The 21,855-nt window shown below is 39.6% G+C and overlaps 1 protein-coding gene and 1 pseudogene across 1 annotated transcript in view; both read left to right on the top strand.

The window, feature by feature from the left end:
• The window catches only part of LOC138847799 (vomeronasal type-2 receptor 116-like), a 42,956-nt gene extending 28,492 nt beyond the window's left edge, over positions 1–14,464 (top strand). Inside the window, exons 2-5 of the mRNA XM_070067607.1 lie at positions 3,203–3,494; positions 4,654–5,523; positions 10,482–10,605; positions 13,551–14,464. Coding sequence (XP_069923708.1) covers positions 3,203–3,494; positions 4,654–5,523; positions 10,482–10,605; positions 13,551–14,464 — 2,200 coding nt within the window. The remainder of the gene's footprint in view (positions 1–3,202; positions 3,495–4,653; positions 5,524–10,481; positions 10,606–13,550) is intronic.
• Positions 14,465–20,627: 6,163 nt separating this feature from the next.
• LOC138847757 (protein LSM12 pseudogene) lies at positions 20,628–21,223 on the top strand (annotated as a pseudogene).
• The last annotated feature ends 632 nt before the right edge of the window (positions 21,224–21,855 follow it).

Here is a 21,855-nt window from a genome sequence, read left to right as displayed (position 1 = left end):
GTTAAATCAATCACCAATTTGTTGTAAGGGTGCATGGACAAATGTTTTTCATCATTTGAGCTCATGTCACAGTGGCTACCATACTACAAACACAAAAACTCAGCTTCTACCAAAAAGAAACCTTGACGATAGGGAGATTGAGGGAAAATAAGGACTGCTGAGTACACTTGCATCCCCCACATCTCATTGAGTGCTCTCTCTCTTTCCAGTTATGACTGTCCTACAGCTTCAGCACTTCCAAGGAAAATCCAATTTACAAATAGTGTTTGGGACGATATATCCTTCCATGATCAAGACACCTTGTGGCAAACCATGATATCCAGAGTGTGTGGATTTTCCTCTGGGTCTTGGGTAGTTGGCTAAAACTGGAGTTTCTCTGCAAGAGTGCATATGACCAAAGCTTGTTCATCAGTGCAGAGATGATAGAATGGCCTACTGCATTTAAGGAGGTGTCGTTCCGTAAGAAGAACCAGAAACAGAGGGAGGTGAGAAGAGATGAAGTATGAACCTTTACTGTATTTTGATGCACTATGAACACAATTAGTTTACACAAGATGATGTATAATGGTAAGTTCAGGGATGACCTACTGCCCTTCTCTGGGTGTGTTGACTTATTAGCAATTCATGAAGCCCGTTTCTCTGTTAAAGTACTATGGGCTGAGAGATATTAGGCAGAGCCATGAAGAGACTTTTGTGGTGCACATATGGTCATCAGTGGCAAATGTGACCTTTCACCTTCTTGGTGAATGGTCATGTGGAATGATGAAACTGAGTGTGTTTTTTTAATTCCAATGTTAATTCTTTCTACAGTTGCCAAATGCCTCAAAACAGTTGAGTGGCCTAACAACTCTTGGCCCCTGTGCACACAGGTTTACAGAGCTCTGTCCCAGCAATGCCCTAGGGAGCAATGAGAGTCCAAAGCATGTTTTCCAAAGCTGTTTTTCCCCATAATGGAGAGTGGCAGGTGCATAGCCTCAGGGCAGGGTGATGCCATGAGTTCCTGGATGGGACAGAAATGAAGCAATAAAATATATAAAAGCCAGAGCTCTTCTTATCAAAGGGACATTATGGCAAGGCCTCAGCCTTGAGACTCTTTTGATATTTCTTCCTTGTGATTCTGGTTGTGTCCCTGTGTGACTCAGTAGTTAGCACATATTGTCTACAGCTTGAGGGCATACAGAAATACTAGCATCAGTTGTGCCCTACATAAAAATCTGGTCTCCCTACAGGGGTTGAGGCAACAGACATAATCAAAACAATTTTCTCTTAATATGAGCAAAGACTTCAGCCTTTAACTTTATGTTGGGTTCACTTGACATGTTGTTTTCTGTGATTTTTCTCAACATACTCCTGAATTCCTTATACAGTTCACAGGACATACCTCCCAGGAACTGTTATAATTCCATGAGACCAAGTGTCTACAGAGATGGAGTCCTGGTACTGGGTGGGTTTTTCCCCCTTTACTTCCTAGAACCAGAATCAAACATGATCCAGTTATCTTTTTTATCCAGGCCAATGGATAAAATGGAGACAAACAGGTAAGTCCAACATTGATTTATGTGTCAACTGTGGTTCAGACTGTGAGAGAGTGTTTCCTTCTATCTGTGAGTGGTTGATTGCACTTAAGAATTTTGAAAAAAAAATCATATACAGAAGCGGCAGGAATGCAAATCAATGAATCAATGAAAGCTGAGTTCCTTCCCTTCTTTTGCTTTTTGCAACCTTCCCTTTCCATTTTCTGCTTTCTCTCCACTACTGCAGAGAGTGAGAAACAGACATTTTGTATTCACTCTATTGATCTCACCTCCTGATCAGCCTCCAAGAGTCTTGAAATTAATGTGCAGGGACTTAACTTAAGACCCGGCAGCCTTCTATATGGGGAAAGAAGAAGTAAACTCATCAGCTTGCAGCTGACAGCAAGTGCTATGAGTGAATAAAAATCACCTTATAGGGGAATTAATTGCAATTAAGCAAAATGATAAAAGTAAGAAACACTTCAAAATGTTTCAAAATGTAATGTTCTTATTTTTCATTCAGATAAGTTAAACTAAGTATGGAACAGTTTTCAGTAGCATATTTTTTGATGGTTCTACTTAGTGTATTATAAGTAAACACTGTTTCTATATAAAAAGCTTTTGAAATCAACCATTTACTGAATGGAACAAAATTTGACTATTTTTAGGTAAAAAAGCAAAGTTTCAAATTCTGTAAGAATAATACAAAATTGTGTGAAACTTGAGAAAAATGCACTTGCCCTAAAATCAAACACTGCCATTTGCAAAATATGTAGACATAGTGCATGAATGTAAATCATCTCGAAATGACAATCTAACAACTTCAACATTCAAACACATGAATCAATGCACCTAAACAGCAGATAATCGCATAAATTTATTTAATCCCACATAATCTATTGACAAATATGTATTTTATTGACACTCAAATTACATTTGAAATATAGAAGTAAGGAAAAATTTCAAAGAAGAGTCAAAAAGCTATCCACTGTGTGAAAACAAAACATCTACACTCTTGTTCAGGTAACATTTGAGAGCCATTACTAATACCAACAAATTATAATTCTGCATAAGTCATGCAGAAAATGTTAAAGAATAAAAAAATGAAATGATAAAATAGAATTCAGTGATGTGGAAAACAGTGTATAAAACTAAGGTGAACATTGTAAATATTCTGAAATTTCACATTCTGAAAAAAAATGCTCTTTTTCAAGGCAAATATATTTGAACAAAATTGCTTCTGTGAATGATGATACAGGGAAATTACAGAAAGGGCTCATGAAAATGGCTTTGGTGAATAGATTAGAGATGTTCCCAAATGATAAAATGACTGATAAGCCAGATGGTATTCAACTATTTCAGAAGGTACTGAAAATAGAGATGTTTGCCTCTTGGGTTCCACCCCTAAGTAGAAGTGAAATCCCATGTTGGGACACATCAAGGCTTTTTTTTAAGGGATTGAGTAGGTGAATGTGATCATTACAAAATTTGCTTCAGAGGAGTCCAAAGGGGAATCCCACAATTTCCTAGAGCCCTTGGAACCTCACTCACATCTCCTCCAGTTGCCAGAGCTGAGACACCACTCAGTAACAGTCTGAGTCTGACCATTGCTGCTTCACGGCATGGCTGTGGTGTTGCTCTGAATTCCTTGGCCTCACCCATCTCCCTGATGTTGCTCCTCTCTTTAGGTGGCTGTGGAAGAACTACCAATACGTGCTGGCCTTCCGCTTTGCTATCCAGGAGATCAATAAGGACCCCCAGCTCCTCCCCAACCTGACCCTGGGTTTCCAACTCTACAATTCTGTTACCAGTGGCCAGTTCACCCTGAGGAGCACTCTGCACTGGCTGACTGGAAAGCACCATCTCATCCCTAACTGCACCTGCCAGACACAAGGCAAGACGGTTGCCATAATTGCTGGAACCACATCAGCATTTTCGGCTGAAATTGGGACAATGTTGGAGCTATACAAAACCCCACAGGTAAATGGGTTGTGAATTCTTGTGAGAAATGCTTCCATCTCCCACCAGACCTGTGACATCTAAGGCAAGGTCCTGTGGAAGCCAAGTGACATAATCCAGTATTAGTTGAAACAGACTTTGGGGAATTCCTTGGATTGTGAGAAAGGGAAGGAGCAGTGGAAGGTGAGAGCCTCAGCCCAGATCCACATCTAGGGCCAATGTATCCATCCCCACCTGCTGGGAATGTTGATTGTTGACTTTCAGAGAAAATACACACAGCAAAGAGATATCCTAGGATGACTGCATGTTAGATATGCATATATAAAGACCTAGGACAGTACTGTCCATTTGGAACCCACTTAGGACAATGGCAGTTCCAAAGATCATCAAAGAGTGTTTGGGGCTGAGCTAGATTTAGATATTTCACTCTCTCCCTACGCTCAGTCCTTCCTTCCTCACATTCAGCAGATTCCTTCACAGGGCCTCCAGTTCACTTTCCATGTTCTACTCAGACATTTCAATCTTAGTGTGAGTTTCATGGATGGAGAAACAAAGACGTAGGTAGACAGTGTACACCCCTTCACTAGTTTAATCACCAAATACTGACTATGGTGCTGGTGCTGATTGTCCTTTGAAAACCGAGGGGCCTGGGACTCAATTCAAATCTCCCAAGTAGGTGTCAGGAACCCAGTTACATAAGCCAATTAATCTTCTACCAAGGGTCTGCATTCACATTCCCAGGACTTTTAAAGGAGACCCACTTCAAACAAGTAGCAATCTACACACATCACCAGCAAGCTCAGACAGGAACGGTATAGAAAAATTCTTTGTGAAAAGCAATTTTAACAAAACTCTGAGATCATAGGTGAGTGTATTCTTCAAGGCAATTTAGGTTATGCAAGCAAAATTAATGAAATTCAAACTATCAAGAAATCAACACAGTAAAAATTGTCTCAGAGGTAACATATAACACCAGTTTCAAAGGGAAATTTTCCACATACGACATGGGGTGAGAAGTGCGAAGGACCAATGTCCTGGTCCAAAATCCATGCACTCTTCTTCCCTCAAATGAATATGAAGATTTACAGGTATCTTACACATTTTTGCATGCTGTGAATGAGGATATCCATTCTCATCCTGAAAGCAATAAGCATTGAAGCATGGATTTCTCTGAACTCAGATGATAGAACGTGGTCTTCTCTACCCACAAACCTCAGATCATCATGGTTTTCTTTCCATTCAGATCACATACGGTCCTTTTGATCCCATGCTAAGTGAGAGAGACAAGTTTCCATCACTCTATCAGATGGCCACTAGTGACAGCTCTCTGGCCTATGGAATGCTCTCCTTGCTGCTACATTTTGGCTGGATTTGGGTGGCGATCTTTGTATCTAATGACATGAAAGGAGAGCAGTTCCTCCAGGATATTGAAGCTGAGATGGTAAAGAAAGGTGTCTGCTTGGCCTATTCAGTAAAGCTACCTGACACTAAGTCAAGGTATGAAGAAACTGAAATCTCTTTCCTAGAGGGGATCCGAATTGCATCAGCAAATGTGCATATTCTATATGGTGATGTGAGGGGCCTCTATGTCGTGGAATTTCTAAGCAAATACTATTTAACCCTGGGGAAGGTGTGGATCATGGCTACAAAGTGGAAGATAGTTGTGAAGGAGACAGACCACATGCTGCACTCTTTTCATGGAGGCTTCTCATTTTCACACCACAAGGGGGAAATCCCTGGCCTCAACCACTTTGTCAAGACAGTGGACCCTTCCCACTACCCAGAAGATTTCTTCCTCAGTCAACTATGGCTTCATGCTTTTCACTGCTTACCTCCTGGGTCACTTTGTGGAACAATTGGAGTCTGCCCACCAAATGCTTCCTTTGAGTTTTTCCCAGGACGCATTGACATGCTGACCATATCTGACTCCAGCTATTTCATCTACAATGCTGTGTATGCAGTGGCCCATGCCCTCCATAAGATGCTTTCAGAACAAATAGAAAAGAGTTCTCCAGGAGACGCATCTCAACCCAGGATTCTTCCATGGCAGGTAAATGTCTCTCAAAACAGGATATGCATTGCACTTCTGATGGCATTCTCGGGTATTTCTATTGTAGTACCACATGACCATGTTTTCATGCTGAGATTGGCATGATGATTAGTGGGCTCTTTCACACCACACCAGGCATAGATACACCTTTAATTGTTGTCTGTGTGTGGAGGAATTTTTATCTGCTATCGAACACTTAAAAAACATTTCTGCTATGGAACTTGTTGAAAATATTTAAAAACAGTATACATACTTAGAAATGCACTTAAGTCTACAGATAAATAGTTTTGGTCATCTGATCACACTGATAACCAACACCCAAATATACAACATAGTATTTCTAGTACCCAAATGAGCTCCGTATCCCCCCCCACTCAATTTCTTTTTTTACATGTGAAAGAGGAGCATATTGTCATTAACAAGATATGATCCAGTGAAGCAATATTAAAATTACATAGCCAATGATCTGACACCACAGAATTTTATACTCTATATATTAACTAGGACAAATAAGAGAAACATGATATTTTTGTAGTTCAGGCTTATATAATTTACTGTAATGACCTCCAGTTTTAAATGTCAAGATTTCATTCTGAATCATGTCTGAGTAATATTCAAATATATATCACAATTCCTTCACCCAGTCATCAGTTGATGGACATCTAGATGGTTGCACTTCTAAGGTATTGCACATTGAGCTGCTATAGAATTCTGAGTGCAGGCGACTCTTTCATGTGTTGATGTCATTTCCTTTGAATACATTCTCAGGTGTGAGACTACTGGGCCATGTGGTAGAACTAGTATTGGTTTTCTGAAAAACTCCTCTCCTGTCTTCCATTATGGTTGTACCAGCTTACAATCATTCCCATAAAATGTATTGGGGTATTTTTTCCAGACCCTCAGCAGAATTTATTTTTCAAATTTTGGATAATATTCATTCAAAGTGGGGCAAGTGAAATCTCACTTTAGTTTTTATTGGCACTTCCCTGATGGTTACTGGTCCTGAGCATCTTTTCATGTTTCTCTTGACCATTTGTATTTCATCCTTTGAAAAATGCCTGTTCATATCTTTAGTTCACTTCTTAACTAGATTGTTGGTTATGTCGTTGTTAAGTTTTTTGAACTCCTTATACAATCTGGACATTAATACTTTCTTGGATCCATTTTTTGCAAATATTTCCCCCATTCTGTAAGTAGTGTCTTCACTTGGATGAGTGTGTCTTTTGCTGAGCAGAAGTTACTTAGCTTAATGTATATTGTTGCCTTTATTGCCTTTATTTCTTGGATTTTATCCAAGAAATTGTTGCCTAGGTAAATATCTTGCAGTGTTTCCCCAATGTTTTCCTCTTGTAATTTGATGGTTTTGGTTTAAAGCTTAAATCCTTGATAAATTTTAAATTGATATTTGTATAGGGTGTAAGGTAGCAGTCTGATTTCATATCTCTAGATGTGGAAATCCAAATTTCCCAACACCACTTGTTGAAGAACTGTCTTTTTCTTGGGAATCAATTTAGCTCCATGTAAAATTTTCAATTCATACTCAATAATGACAGATCATAGAAGAATAATGTTATTCACTGTAGGATGAAATGCTATAAAATACCTTAATAAAGCTCATTACAAAGACTTGGAAGAAGGAAATGATTAAAACTACTCTTTTGTTTGGAAGGATTGCAAAGCTAGGAAATATGGACTATCATGTATCCCACAGCAGCTAAAAATCTATTTGGTTATAATATAAATATTCCCTGTAATCTCAAAAGGTAGCTGTATTCTCAACAAAAAATAGTCAAAGTGCAAAGAGAGAAATAAAAGCCATGGAACAATAAACTCTACTGAGGTAAAAAATGTTATACAAATAAACTACACATACACAGCATACACATTTTTGTAAGTTAAGAACTACCAGCGGCAGCCAGAGATGTACAAGCAGATTTGGTAAAATGTTTATTTAGAAAAATTATGCTTGGATTTCTAATTCATTGAATTTAATTCAACTGATATTATTTTCAGTTTTCTTAAACTTTTAAAAAATTATTTCAAAATCAGAATTACTATGAGAAAGAGAGAGGCAGAGAAAAGAGGAGACAGATCTAGCATCTGCTGATTCACTCCACAATGGCTGCATGTACCAGGATTAGGCCAGGTCAAGCCAGGATGCAGGAGCATCAGTTGCTCTCCTACATGAGTGCAGGGGCCCAAGCACTTGGAACCTCAAGTGCTGCTTTCCCAGGCACATTAGCAGAAAGCTGAATCAGGAGTAGAGCAGTTGGGGTTTCCATCGGCACTCACAGGGGTGCTGGGAATTGTGGAAAGTGGCTTGACCTGCTGCACCACAAGATCAGCCCAAATGTTGTTAAATTAAAACAAAATTTACTGATATAAAAGAACAGATTTCATGTATTTCATTGATACAATTTTAAGAAGATAACCATCCTTTCTTCCTTTCCCTTCTCAGTCCCCCCTTCTTCCATTCCTTTTTTCCTTTTAATTTTTGCAACAATGTAATTTCAATTTACTTTAAATCACAGAGTTAATGCCTCACTAATCATAATGTTCCTCAAATGAAAAGTAGAAAGATAACTGCTCCAAGGAATTTACACAAGGGTGATAAACACAAATCAAAGCCTGAGATGTCAGTTTCATTTTTATATATTGTGTTTTTTTTCTTCTATTCTATATTATATAGTACCCATCACCAAAACACACTTATATATTCTATTTAAGGAACTGGTATATTTCACTATGCATAATGGTATCCATGTGAATCTATTTTTTGCTAAAGAGAAAATTTCACTTTTTGGTGGGGAGACAGGGTCAAAATTTTAAAAGTGCACACAAGTGCACTCACAATAATCAAGATATTTTGCATATAAAGTCATGCTATAAAAAAGTCATGCTATTCTCATGTGGAAGAACTAAGATGAGCTTTCCTAAAACAATAACCAATCTTTCATGGTCAGCAACCCTGTGGGACTCATCCTGTGATTTCTCTGTTTAGAATCAGATGCTCCCCATCACTTTAATAGGGGGGAGGCAGAATTCCCCACACTTGAACCCATGATTTTTTTTAATGTATTTCACAGGTAGAGTTATAGACAGTGAGGAGACAGACAGAGAGAAAGCTCTTCCTTCCATTGGTTCACTCTCCAAATGGCCGCTATGGCCGGCATTGCATAGATCCAAAGCCAAGAGCCAGGTGATTCTTCCTGGTCTCCCATGAGGATGCAGAAGCCCAAGCACTTGGGCCTCCTCCACTGCTTTCCCGGGCCACAGAAGAGAGCTGGACTGGAAGAGGAGCAACTGGCACTAGAACCCAGTGCCTATATTGGATGCTGACACTGCAGGAGGATGATTAACCAAGTGAGCCATGGCGCCAGCCCCAAACCCATGATATTTTGATCAGTCAGAAAAAACAGCCTCCGCCCAATAGAAACCCTGAGGATACACAGGAGGCAAAAGAAGGATTTCTAAGTCGTGTGCACCTCCACCTCTAATCTGAATGTTCTCTCTCTTTCCAATTGTGCCTCCCCTCCAGCTTCATCCACTTCTGAGGAAAATCCAATTTACCAACAGTGCTGGGGAGGATGTTTCCTTCCATGAAACGAGACACCATATGCCACACTACGATATCCACAACATTGTGAATTTTCCTGCTGGATTTCGTTTGCTGATTAAAATCGGGGAGTTTTCCCCTGAGTGTGCACGTGGAGAATCCTTGGTCCTCAATGAAGAGATGATAGAATGGCCAGTTGCATTCAAGGAGGTGTGGATCCATGGGAATATTGGATACATACAGAGGGCTTGATGAAAGTGTGGGAGGATATTATGTGTGAGAATTTACATAAGCATTCAATTCTCAATTCACATATTGGCTTCAAAAGATATGGTGTTCCTTACACATATATGAACCAGTGTGTATTAGAAGTGCATGTTTGGATTAGATATTGTTGTTTTTCTCTGGGCATGTTAATGCATTCCTAGGTTGAGTGACTAGAAAAAATGTTAAGAAATAGAGATAGAGATCAATACTTAGACATAAAATTACTAAATGTATGTCACTACAAATTCTAAAATTTTATTTCAACTTTTTATTTATATAATGTGAAAAACTGCATGTATTACATGTATATTTATAAAGATAGTGATATTTTCATCATTTAGTGAGTCATTATTATGTTTTGATGCAGTACGAACACAGTAAATTATGAATTGACCATTTGTAGAAAAATTTCTGATTTTCCTTTGTCATTGTGGGTGCTAATCAGTTCAGTTTTTTTTTTTTTTTCTGAATACTACCTCACAGCTGTGATCAAAAATTTTATCATCATTGTGCTGTTGAAATATCCCAGACAGTTTTGCGGGTAATATTTATAACTATTGTGTGTTATATAACAAATGCATTGGCAGTATCAGGAATTGATGCCCTCCCTGGGTATAGAAGTCCAGAAGTAGATAGATGCACAATCAATGGATTATTACATTTGTTCACCTTTTCTTTGCAGGCTTGTCTTTTTCTTAGTAGTTACTATCAGAAGTGTATCTAGTCATCAGGCTTTTTGAATATTTTTCTGGCATGTAAAATCTTCTACTCAATCAAAGAAAGAGGCGTGTAAAATAGTATCAGACATACACATTCTAGAAGAATTACCACATAAAAAGCTAAACTGAAATTATTTCAGAGGAAGCAATTCAATAAAGAGACAAATGCCCAGAAGCATAGATCCAGTGATGAGCAAAATTAAACCCATCAGGTGGCCTCATAATATTTGGTAGGCAGTTGACAAACCTGGAATGAGCATCTTAGAAACTCCAATTGGATGTCTAAATAAAATCAATAAGATACAGCCTGAGGAAGACATAGTGATGACCTTGGGGTGAAAAGGCAATTAGAGACATCCTATCACAGTGCCTAATGTCATGCAAAGCAATGACCATCACTTCTCTTTCCCCATCAGACTCCTCAGTCTTTGTGTAGCCAAAGGTGTGGTCCAGGATTCAGGAAAATGCCACAGGAAGGAAAACATGTCTGCTGCTATACTTGCGTTGTTTGTCCAGAGAGAGACATTTCCAATCATACAGGTAGAATACATATAACTTACCTTGAGAACTCTACCATCTTAACTATTTCTTGATAAAAAGGAAACCAAGAATATTTGCGATGAGATAATAGTTTTCACTCACTATTTCCATACCCTTGTTGTATGCTCACTATTGCCATCTCATTATGTGTAAGCTGTTTTCTGGAGGTGCTAATCATCTCAAGCTCAACTGTGACACTGATTTGATCTGGTATCCTTCTTTTCGATCCAGTACTGAATGAGACTCTCTCAATCTGAAATCTAAACAAGAAATATAATATTTGTATTTGTATTTGTTAAGGCTCTGTATGGTTATCTAGAAGTCTTGAATTCAAAACTTTTTCATAGACAACTGAAAAACAGGGAGCTAATCCACATGAATTGTGATGGGAATATTGTATTACTTTCTGTGCTACATCTTTGACATGGTGCATGCTGTTCAGTACACAGAATGAATGACACCACTTGTCCTTTATGGATATACAAGAAGAAGAGAAAAAATAAGCTGAAATATAGACACAAATATCAAATTATATATCAAAGCCAAATGTTTGAGAAATGTAAAAGTGTACTAAGACTCATTGGTAAATAGTTCCACTGTTCAATGTATAATAAATATGTTTATGCTAATTTGAATTCTTCCAAAATAATGTTTCAATTCACATCATCTTAGCTCTAGAGATATTTTGATTTCAGTATCTTCAAACATTCTATACAGAGTTTCCAGTGTGAAGAAAACAGAAAAATGACTTCAAGTTTCAGTGAAAATATTCAACATGCAGTAATTTAGTGAAAGAAAGAAAACTAAAGTATCATGCACTGACCCATTGTACAATATACACTTGCCTATATATTCCTGGTTTATCTCCAAGATAGGTACCAGATGTACCTACAGATTCTATGAAAAGTAAAGGGAACACATTGAAAAGAATTGGAGGAGAAAATTCCTCTAAATTTTTGCAAATATTTATATTCTATTTTTTTTACAAAATAATTTATTTATTTGTTTGAAAGTCAGAGTTGAAGAGAGGGGGAGAGCATAATAGAGAGGGAGAGAGGATACAGTGAGGATCTTCCATCAGGTAGATTCACTCTCCAGATAGCTCCAATGGCCTAGACTGGGCCAGGCCAAAGTCAGAAACCAGGAGCTTCTTCCAGGTCTTGCAGAGGCCCAAGCATTTGGGCCTTCCTCTGCTGGTTTCCTAGGCACATATGCATGGAGATCGTTTGGAAGTGCAGCAGTCAAGACATGAGCAGGCACCTGTTCAGATGCCATCATTGCAGGCAGTGGCTTTAACCACTACATCACAACTCCACTCCCTGAAGCTTGTACTCTTGCATGAGTACCAAGGATAAAAACAGAGTAGGACTCTTACTGCAAGTATAGCTCAACTAACACCATTTTCTTTCTTTCTTTCTTTCTTTCTTTCTTTCTTTCTTTCTTTCTTTCTTTCTTTCTTTTTTTTACAGGCAGAGTGGACAGTGAGAGAGAGACAGAGAGAAAGGTCTTCCTTTGCCGTTGGTTCACCCTCCAATGGCCGCTGAGGCTGGCATGCAGCGGCCTATGCACCGCGCTGATCCGATGGCAGGAGCCAGGTACTTCTCCTGGTCTCCCATGGGGTGCAGGGCCCAAGGACCTGGGCCATCCTCCACTGCACTCCCGGGCCATAGCAGAGAGCTGGCCTGGAAGAGGGGCAACTGGGACAGAATCCAGCGCCCTGACCGGGACTAGAACCCGGTGTGCCAGCGCCGTTAGGTGGAGGGTTAGCCTAGTGAGCCACAGTGCCAGCCCACCATTTTCTTTCTTTTTAAAAAAGATTATTTTATTTGAAAATCAGAGAATCAGTGAATGAGAGAGAGAGAGAGAGAGAGAGAGAGAGAGAGAATCTAATTGTTCACTCCTCAGATGGAACAATGGCCTGGTATGGGCCAGCAGGTACTGGGAGCCAGGAGCTTCCTTTTGGGTCTCCCACATGGGTGTTGGTGTCACAAGTGCTTGTGGAATTTTCTGCTGCTCGTTCTAGGTGATTAGCAGGGAGCTGGATTGGAAATTCATCAACTTAAACACAAAACAATGTCCATAAGGGATCTGGCATTGCAGTTGGTGGCTTTACCTACCATGCGACAACACCAACCCTATTTTGGTTTGTACAATTGAAATTTGATTGAAAGAAAGAAATATTTTCCAACTGGCCTGTTCTTAATGACTTCTTTCATGCTGTAGCAGTAGAAGTGCATTATTTCAAGTGAGACAATGTGGTGTCCTACATGCTGTTCACATGAGCTATAATGGTGAACAAGCCATAATTTGAAGTTAAGAAGAATGCCTAGTTGTCTTTGAGTAACATGATGAAAATACCACTTATTTCCATAGAACCACAGAATGACAATCAGCTACAGTTCCCATCTATTCAACCTCAGTATCACAACATTTATATGGAAACATGGACAAGATGAATCCATGTAGGAAATTAGGAATGGAGGTCCCAGGAATGAAAGATCATTTATATAGGTCATTTCCATTTGAGGATAAGGAAGAAAATCCTTAAACCTGATGATCCCAGATAAATATTCTAACCCATGTGAACAAAGGATTTCTCCAGAAATGACACTGAGGACTGTAGAGAGGAGGGCTGGGAAGAATCCAAGCCCATATGAAATATAGAAAATTCCTCATTGTTTAGAAATTAAACACTGAAAAAAATCTCTGACAGATAGGATGAGAACACAGAGCCCCATGTGCTAAGGAGCTAGTTTGAATGAGTTTCCTCCACCTGCAGATGAGCATTCTGCCTTGGTTAGGTGCACAGAAATACTTTAGTGTTTCTTGGTATACATCACCCCAGGCTGAATTCACCATGAAATTGCAAAGGTGAGCTTTTTCCCTAACAGGGAAAAAGGAGCAAATTGTTAAATGGAAACACAGAGTCTTCCTTTTCCCCACAGATGCAGAGCAGTGCATCCCATGTGCAGATCACGAGTACCCAAACATGGAGAGAAACCGCTGCCTCCCCAAGCTGGTGACCTTCTTAGCCTTTGAGGAATTCCTGGGGATGGCCCTGGCCTGCATGGCTCTGTGTTTCTCTGTCCTAACAGCTGCCTTCCTCTGGGTCTTTGTGAAGCACCGAGACACTCCCATCGTCAAGGCCAATAACAGGACCCTCAGCTACATCCTGCTCATTGCCCTCCTCCTGTGCTTCCTCTGCTCCTTACTCTTCCTTGGCCGTCCCAACACAGCCACTTGCCTCCTCCAGCAAATAACATTTGGTCTTGTGTTCACAGTGGCTGTTTCCGCTGTGCTGGCCAAGACCATCACTGTGATTCTGGCCTTCAAAGCTCTGAAACCTGGAAGAATGATAAGGCGGTTATTGGTATCAGGCACTTCTAACTTCATCATTCCCATCTGCTCCATGATCCAACTGGTTCTCTGTGGCATCTGGTTGGGAACCTCTCCTCCCTTTATTGAGGTAGATAAACATTCTGAGCACGACTACATCATCCTGGTGTGCAATAAGGGCTCAGTCACTGCCTTCTACTGTGTCCTGGGCTACCTGGGTTCCTTGGCCCTGGCCAGCTTCATTGTGGCTTTCCTAGCCAGGAATCTGCCTGACACATTCAATGAAGCCAAGTTTCTGACGTTCAGCATGCTGGTGTTCTGCAGTGTCTGGGTGACCTTCCTGCCTGTCTACCACAGCACCAAGGGGAAGGTCATGGTGGCCGTGGAAGTCTTCTCCATTTTGGCCTCCAGTGCCGGGCTCCTGGGCTGCATATTTGCCCCCAAGTGCTATGTTATTCTCATAAAACCTGATAAAAATTCTTTGAAAGCTTTAAGGAACCAACGCAGTTGTAGGAGACCCTAAAATATTTTTCTCAATGGTTTCTCTACATTTTCAAATTTTGTAAACAAAAACCAAATTGGTAGTAGATTTCCAACATTGTAAAATAAGCAAAACTAAAAAAACATTTTTGTTTAGGTATTTGGCCTAGCAATTTATTAATCTTGTCCCACATGACAGTAGCTAGGTTTGTGATTTGGTTCTGACCCCTGATATCAGATTGCTAGGATATTAAACACTTTGTGTCCCTGTCAATTTTTTTCCTGGCTCCTGGCTTCTGGACTCAATCCAAGATAAACCACTATGGGAAATGAGACGTGAAGTAGTGAAAGGTTGGACTCTCAACCATCTCTCTCTTTCTCTCTGCTTCTCTCTCTCCCTCTCAAAAATGCAAAGCAGGCTAGAAATATTTTCATATAAAGTAAAAGGAATCACTGTTTAAAACTGAAACAAAGCTGAGCATCAATGTATAAATAGCAATTGCATTTCATATGATAGGGCTATCCCTGAAAATATGCAGAGTAATTAATTTCATCTTTGTTTATTACTTAGATACCATATATGTTCTTATTTGTTGTTTTAACTTTTCTTTAATTAATAGAAATTTCCAAAGTACAGCTTTTGGATTACAGTGGCTTTTCCCCCCATAACTTCCCTCACATCCGCAACCCTCCAATTCCCAGCACCTCTCCCATTCCATTCACATCAAGATGCATTTTCAGTTATCTTTATATACAGAAGATCAATTTAGTATATAATAAGTAAAGATTGCAACAGTTTGCACCCACACAGAAACACAAAGTATAAAGTACAGTTTGAGTACTAGTTATAACATTAATTCACAGTGTACAACACATTAAGGACAGAGATTCTACATGAGGAGTAAGTGCACAGTGACTTATTGTTGTCTTAATAATTCACACTCTTATTTATGGCGTCAGTATTCACCCTAGGCACTTGTCATGAGCTGCCAAGGATATGGAAGCCTTTTGAGTTCACCAATTCAATCTTATTTAGACAAGATCATAGTCAAAGCGGAAGTTCTCTCCTCCATTCAGAGAAAGGTACCTCCTTCTTTGATGGCCCATTCTTTCCACTGGGATCTCATTCACAGAGATCTTTCATTTAGGTCTTTTTTTTTTGCCAGAGTGTCTTGGCTTTCATGCCTAAAATACTCTCATGGTCTCTTCAGCCAGAACCAAATGTCTTAAGGGCTGATTCTGAGGCCAGAGTGCTGTTTAGGACATCTGCCATTCTATGAGTCTGCTGTGTATCCTGGTTCCCATGTTGGATCGTTCTCTCCCTTTTTGATGATATTAGTTAGTATTAGCAGACACTAGTCTTGTTTATGTGATCCCTTTGACTCTTAATCCTTTCAATTTGATCCATTGTGAACAGAAACTGACCACTTGGACTAGTGAGATGGCATTGGTACTTGCCACCTTGATGGGATTGAATTGGAATTCCCTGGCACGTTTCTAACGCTACCATTTGGGGCAAGTCAGCTTGAGCATGTCCCAGTTGTACATCTCCTGCCTTTCTTATTCCCACTCTTATATTTAACAGGGATCACTTTTCAGTTAAATTTAAACACCTAAGAATAATTTTGTGTTAATTAAAGAGTTCAACTTATAGCATTAAGTTGAACAAAAAACACTAAAAGGGATAAAGTATTAAGTTTTTTTATGTTCATACTTGAAAACATGTCTCAGTTATAACTGCTTTATGTTGTTTCTCTAAATGTCATGGAAAATTTGTCATTTTGTGGTTATAAAGTGGAATTTGTTTCCAAATACAAGAGTCAACTACTCCATGAGCATTCTTCTCTTTGAACACTGTATTGTTCACAAACATCTTAGTTACTAAGTATTTTCTAGCTATTTGGAAATGGCATTTTTATTTTTACCACATCTAGAGGTGTTTTTCATGATTACATAGGAGTGATTCTATAACTGTCTCATCTACCATTGGACTGCTATCATTTTGGCCTTTGCTTAGAGTTCTTATTCCAGGAGACAATGATGCTATTATTGAGGTGAAATTCACATACCCAGTAAGAACCACTGTAGTATTTGACAAGGATGTGGTATTACAGTACTTTCACATTCAAATTCTACATTGATTTTCTATAAAGTATGTTCAAAAGTTTGAGCAATAATCATGTCTGTAGATTGAGCCTTTTGCATCACCCTGTAATCAAAGCCTTTCTGCATTAAGCAGCCACTTGCAAGTTTCCATGAATGTTGTTTATGCAACCATTCATCTCCTTTAGTTGCTATGTGTTTACCTACTCTGAACAGTTGCTGGCAATGGAGTGAGATAATATGAGACCTCTTAGATCTAGCTTCTTTCCCATGGCATTACATTTTTGATTCACCCAATTATAGCAGGTACCCTTCATTATTTTTATAGCTGTATAAGATTCAATCTTATGGCTTTTCCACATTCAATGTATTCAATCATTCAAAGATGATGATTTGGGTTGTCTGCAAACTTTCATGTTATGAACAGATTCTTCTGAGCATTCTTGTAAAAATATATATTTGATACGCACCTTCAGCTCTTCTGAGTGCACAGGATATTTCCAATGGTTCTGAGAAAAATGCAGTGAATATATATGTTTATTTCAGTAAAAACTTTTAGTTTTTATTTATTCATGTTTTAGACAAGTATCTAAAGCTGAAAGCAATTAAAAACACACACCCCAAAATAATTGACTTACAAGTGAAAAGTTTTAGAAAGTAATGAAGATACTGAAGAAACAAAACTTTCTATTATCCAAATATATGAAATACTTAGATATAAATATGTTGAGTGTTAAAATTTTAGACTAATATAACTTATAAAAGTATAGTCAGTATGGTAGTATTTTCTATCATATGACTTCTTCATGACATTTCTTAATGGCTTGCTTTTTAATGAATATTTCTTAAATATCCATTTCATAATTCATTTATTTATTTTATATTAATTTTTTAAAAAGGAAATATTTTCTAAAACTAGCTAATTATGTTCTTTTTTGTAGGCTCTGAAGATTTTATACTCGAATATATCAACTCTTGTCAAATTAGGATTCTTAAGTTAGATTTTCTTTTTTTTAAGATCTATTTATTAATTTGAAAGAGTTACACAGAGAATGAAGGACAGAAAGGGAGAGAGAGAGAGAGAGAGAGAGGTCTTCAATCCACTGGTCCACTCCTCTATGAGCCACAACAGCCAGAGCTACACCTATCAGAAGCCAGTAGTCAGGAGCTTCTTCCAGATCTCCCATGCAGGTGCAGGGGCCCAAGGACTTGGACCTTCTTCCACTGCTTTGCCAGGCCATAGCAGAGAGCTGGATCAGAAGTGGAGCAACTGGGACTTGAACCAGCAATCTTTTGGGATGCCAGCACTGCAGGCATTGGCTTTACCCGCTATGCCACAGTGCCAGCCCCAAATTTAGATTTTCAGTGAAATAAATGCATCCAATTCAGGGCTTCAAGCAGTCAGATAATTCACAATGTTCACTTCATCTTCATTTATTGATTTCCTGGGTACTGAGTTTATCTATGTCTTTTCACATTTTACAATGGAACCTTCACTATAGATTGCCATATTTCTTAGGCAAAAATATGAATTTTTGCAATTTAAAATGTGTTTATGTTATTGTGAAGAAGAGAACAGATGTTCTGTTTTCTCTCTATGAATTTCTTTGTTCCCCTTTCCTTGGAAATCTGGACTTTTCTAATTTCCCACATTTCATCCATAATTTGAATGTCAAGTAAACTGTTACTTGTTCACTATGCAGGGAGAATACATTTATCCAATCATTTTTCAGTTGGAGTACATTGATTCTTAGTTTTCAGTGTTGAATTAAATAATAAAGTGCCATAGCACTTTTGCTCCATCATATGAAAATTTTTACAGTATCAAGATGACAGTGTTTCCTTTTTAGCATAAAGATACTTTCCTATTTTGTCATATTATGTTGCACATAGTATCATTACATATCTATTAAAAAATTTTTTCTGTGTTCTAAACAAATATTGCTTTCCCATACACACCTGAACCAAAATTGGTGTTCTGTTCACAAGGAGCAATTACTTGTTGGACACTAAATAAATGTGGTACCAAAATTATGCTATGGGCTGGTGCCACGGCTCACTAGGCTAATCCTCTGCCTGCGGTGCCAGCACCCCAGGTTCTAGTCCCGGTTGGGGCGCCGGATTCTGTCCCGGTTGCTCCTCTTCCAGTCCAGCTCTCTGCTGTGGCCCAGGAGTGCAGTGGGGGATGGACCATGTCCTTGGGCTCTGCAACCATGTGGGAGACCAGGGTGAAGCACCTGGCTCCTGGCTTCGGATTGGTGCAGCATACTGGCCACAACGTGCTGACCATTGCAGCCGCTTGGGGGGTGAACCAATGGAAAAAGGAAGACCTTTCTCTCTGTCTCTCTCTCTCTCACTGTCTAACTCTGCCTGTCAAAAAAAATAATTATGCAACGGAGTCTTCCAATATGTCATTATATTTATTTTAATGATAGGAGTGATGAATTAAATTTTTCTTTAATCATTTTACCTTAGTGATACACTTTTTTATTATGGAGGATACATTTGTTCACCCCAGGGTTACTTTTAGCTCTTGCTATCAGCTGAATATTGAATAACTTAATCTGCTTTCCCCAAATGGGAAGTTGTCAGCTATTCTATACCATGCATAAAGTTAGTAGAAAACCTGAAGACTGAAGAATATACACTCATTAAATTCCTGTCTTATTAAGAGCAAACAGAAATATACTAATACAAAAAGTAGGCCTAAGTGTTATGAGAAAAACATCAACACAATGATACAAGCTACAACCTTGGTAAACAGGGAAATATTGGGCAGTGAAAGAAGCTCATTCCAAAGGGTAACAAAGTGAAATAGAGGTTCTAGATTGTCAGGCATTAGGTGGAACAATGATGAGAAAGGCAACAACATTTAATGAGGTAGTGCATATATCAGAATAGATAGGCACCTCTCCTGGCAGATCTGGACAGTGGCAGTAGTGGTTCTGGGTCCCAACAGTCTCACCAATGCCAAGACCCCAAGAGTTGGATCAAAGGGATGTGCTCATGGGGTGGACACAAAAATCTTGATACCTGCCCTATGCTTCTAAAAGGCTGGAGAGCAAATGGGAAATTCTATAGAAGCACAACAAGGGTGAGGACCTCTGATTTCATTGGTCTGCCTTCCTCCAATACATTTTTCAGAATTACCAATAGGGACAGAACACACAGGCACAAAAATACACTCACATGCAGTCACAATGATACCTAACACATACACACGATCTTCAATTTGCCAAAATGCTGACACTGTATTTCCTGGCTTGAATATAAGCATCGAGTTGTGCCTCTTCCTACAGACCATCTTTGTAGACATTTATTTTCAGAGAATTTTGGCAGCTGCTGACCTTCAGATCCACTGAAGTGTGCAAGTGGTAGAGCTGTAGGTAGAGAAAAATCAGAGATGATGACATGTCAAGATATCTCCAGCATTGAGTCAGAGACCAGAGTGTCAGCTGAAATAGGGAGAACATGGGGTAGATACTGTCTGCAGGGTCAGCCCTCTGCAGGGAGAACTGGTCTCTGTGTAGGGCACAACCAAGTCCCAGAATAGCTGTGTCCTCAGCCTATTTAATGTGTGTGACAGTCTAGTGATTCAAAGACACAGCTAGTAGCAAAATTGAGACATTTCTAAGTCAGTCACTTTGCCAAGAACTCGCCTTTGTGTCTCTGTTGTCAGGAAAGGTCAGACCTCTGGTCATTTTATTGCTTTATCCCTCTCCATCCCAGGAAATCAGGAAAGCACCCTGCCCTGATGCTCTGTGCCTGTGACTGGGAAATAGATTATAAAGGATGCGTGGAGATGGACATCTGTGAATTATCTCTCCTGATGCCAGGATTTGAATCATCCTTGTGCATGATTCTGAGTTTCTTCCCCAGGATGTGTGAGGACCTGACTGCATCCCAGGTCCAAGGGTATTCTTTCTCTCCAATTAAACTTACCTGATTATTGCAGTCCCTCTTTCTATAAATTGACATTTAAAAATTATTTAGATAAGCAGGTTTTCTTAATAGATTTTAAACAAATCCAAAGTTTCTATGATTCAACAGGGGAAATACATTTCCTTAATGTTTAGAATGCTTACTTCAGGCTGGCTGCGGCTGCTCTCCCAAGATGGCAGCTCCTTGGGGCGAGTACTTCAGCGATGGGAGCCAGGTGTTGTGCCAGACGTGCCAGGAGCAGCGGTTGCAGGGCGAGGTGGTAGCCTTCGACTACCAGTCCAAAATGCTGGCTTTAAAATGTCCCTCTTCCAGCGGAAAGCCCAACCACACAGACATCTTGCTCATAAACTTACAGTATGTTTCAGAAGTGGAAATTATGAACGACCGCACAGAAACCCCTCCTCCCTTAGCTTCACTCAATATCAGTAAGCTTGCCAGCAAAGCGTGGATGGAGAAGGACAAGAAGCTGAGCCAGGCCTATGCCATCAGTGCTGGTGTCTGCCTAGAGGGCCAGCAGCTCTTCCAGACCATCCACAAGACCAATAAAGACTGTAAGTGGCAAGAAAAAAACATTGTAGTTATGGAAGAAGTTGTTATTACACCCCCATATCAAGTGGAAAACTGTAAAGGCAAAGAGGGGAGTGCACTGAGCCATGTACGCAAAATAGTTGAAAAGCATTTTAGAGACGTGGAAAGCCAAAAGATCCTGCAGTGTTCACAAGCCCAGCAACCACAGAAGGAGGCTGCCCTGTCCTGAGTCCACACACACCCAGGACTCTTCCAGCATCCTGCCCCACAGGGCGGTGGCTTCGGCGGAGGCAGGCCGGGAGGGAAGGGATCCTGTATTTCCTGTTGGCTCTTGTTAACAGAGGGTCTGTTAGAGTTTAAAAAAAAGTCTGCCACCCCCAAGAATGACTCCAAGAAACTCTCTCATGCAATAAGCAAAGGGTTAAGGGTTTATTGATCCAGCATGCTGGGGCTCTCTGAACGTGCAAGAACAGAGGAGCCCCGAGGAACTAAAGCACAGGGTTTATAAAGGCAAAAACCACAGAATTAGGAGGGGGGATACACGGTTGCTAAAATCAAAAGAGAGTACATAGTTACTGGGGTCAACATAAAAAAAGTGCTAAGTGAAATTAATATCCATTATAATCTTGACAATACCAGTTACAATCGTACAATTATCAATTATGATCTTGACATTAATCCAAATTATAGGTAAGACATAGACAAATCACATATTCATCATTAACCCAGGTGCAACCTTTCTACTTTCAAGCTTGAGCAATCATGCTAGGGGGTTTTTGTGCTCTGCCAAGGGTGATGTAGTGTACTGCTATTGTCCGAATATTTGAGATCATAGTTTCAGACCAGAGTCTCACAGTGGGG

The sequence above is a fragment of the Oryctolagus cuniculus genome, assembly GCF_964237555.1.
Source record: "Oryctolagus cuniculus chromosome 16 unlocalized genomic scaffold, mOryCun1.1 SUPER_16_unloc_1, whole genome shotgun sequence".
NCBI classification, from domain to species: Eukaryota; Metazoa; Chordata; class Mammalia; order Lagomorpha; family Leporidae; genus Oryctolagus; species Oryctolagus cuniculus.
The sequence above is the reverse complement of the archived record's forward strand: the minus strand, read 5'-3'. Positions and strand labels throughout refer to the sequence as shown.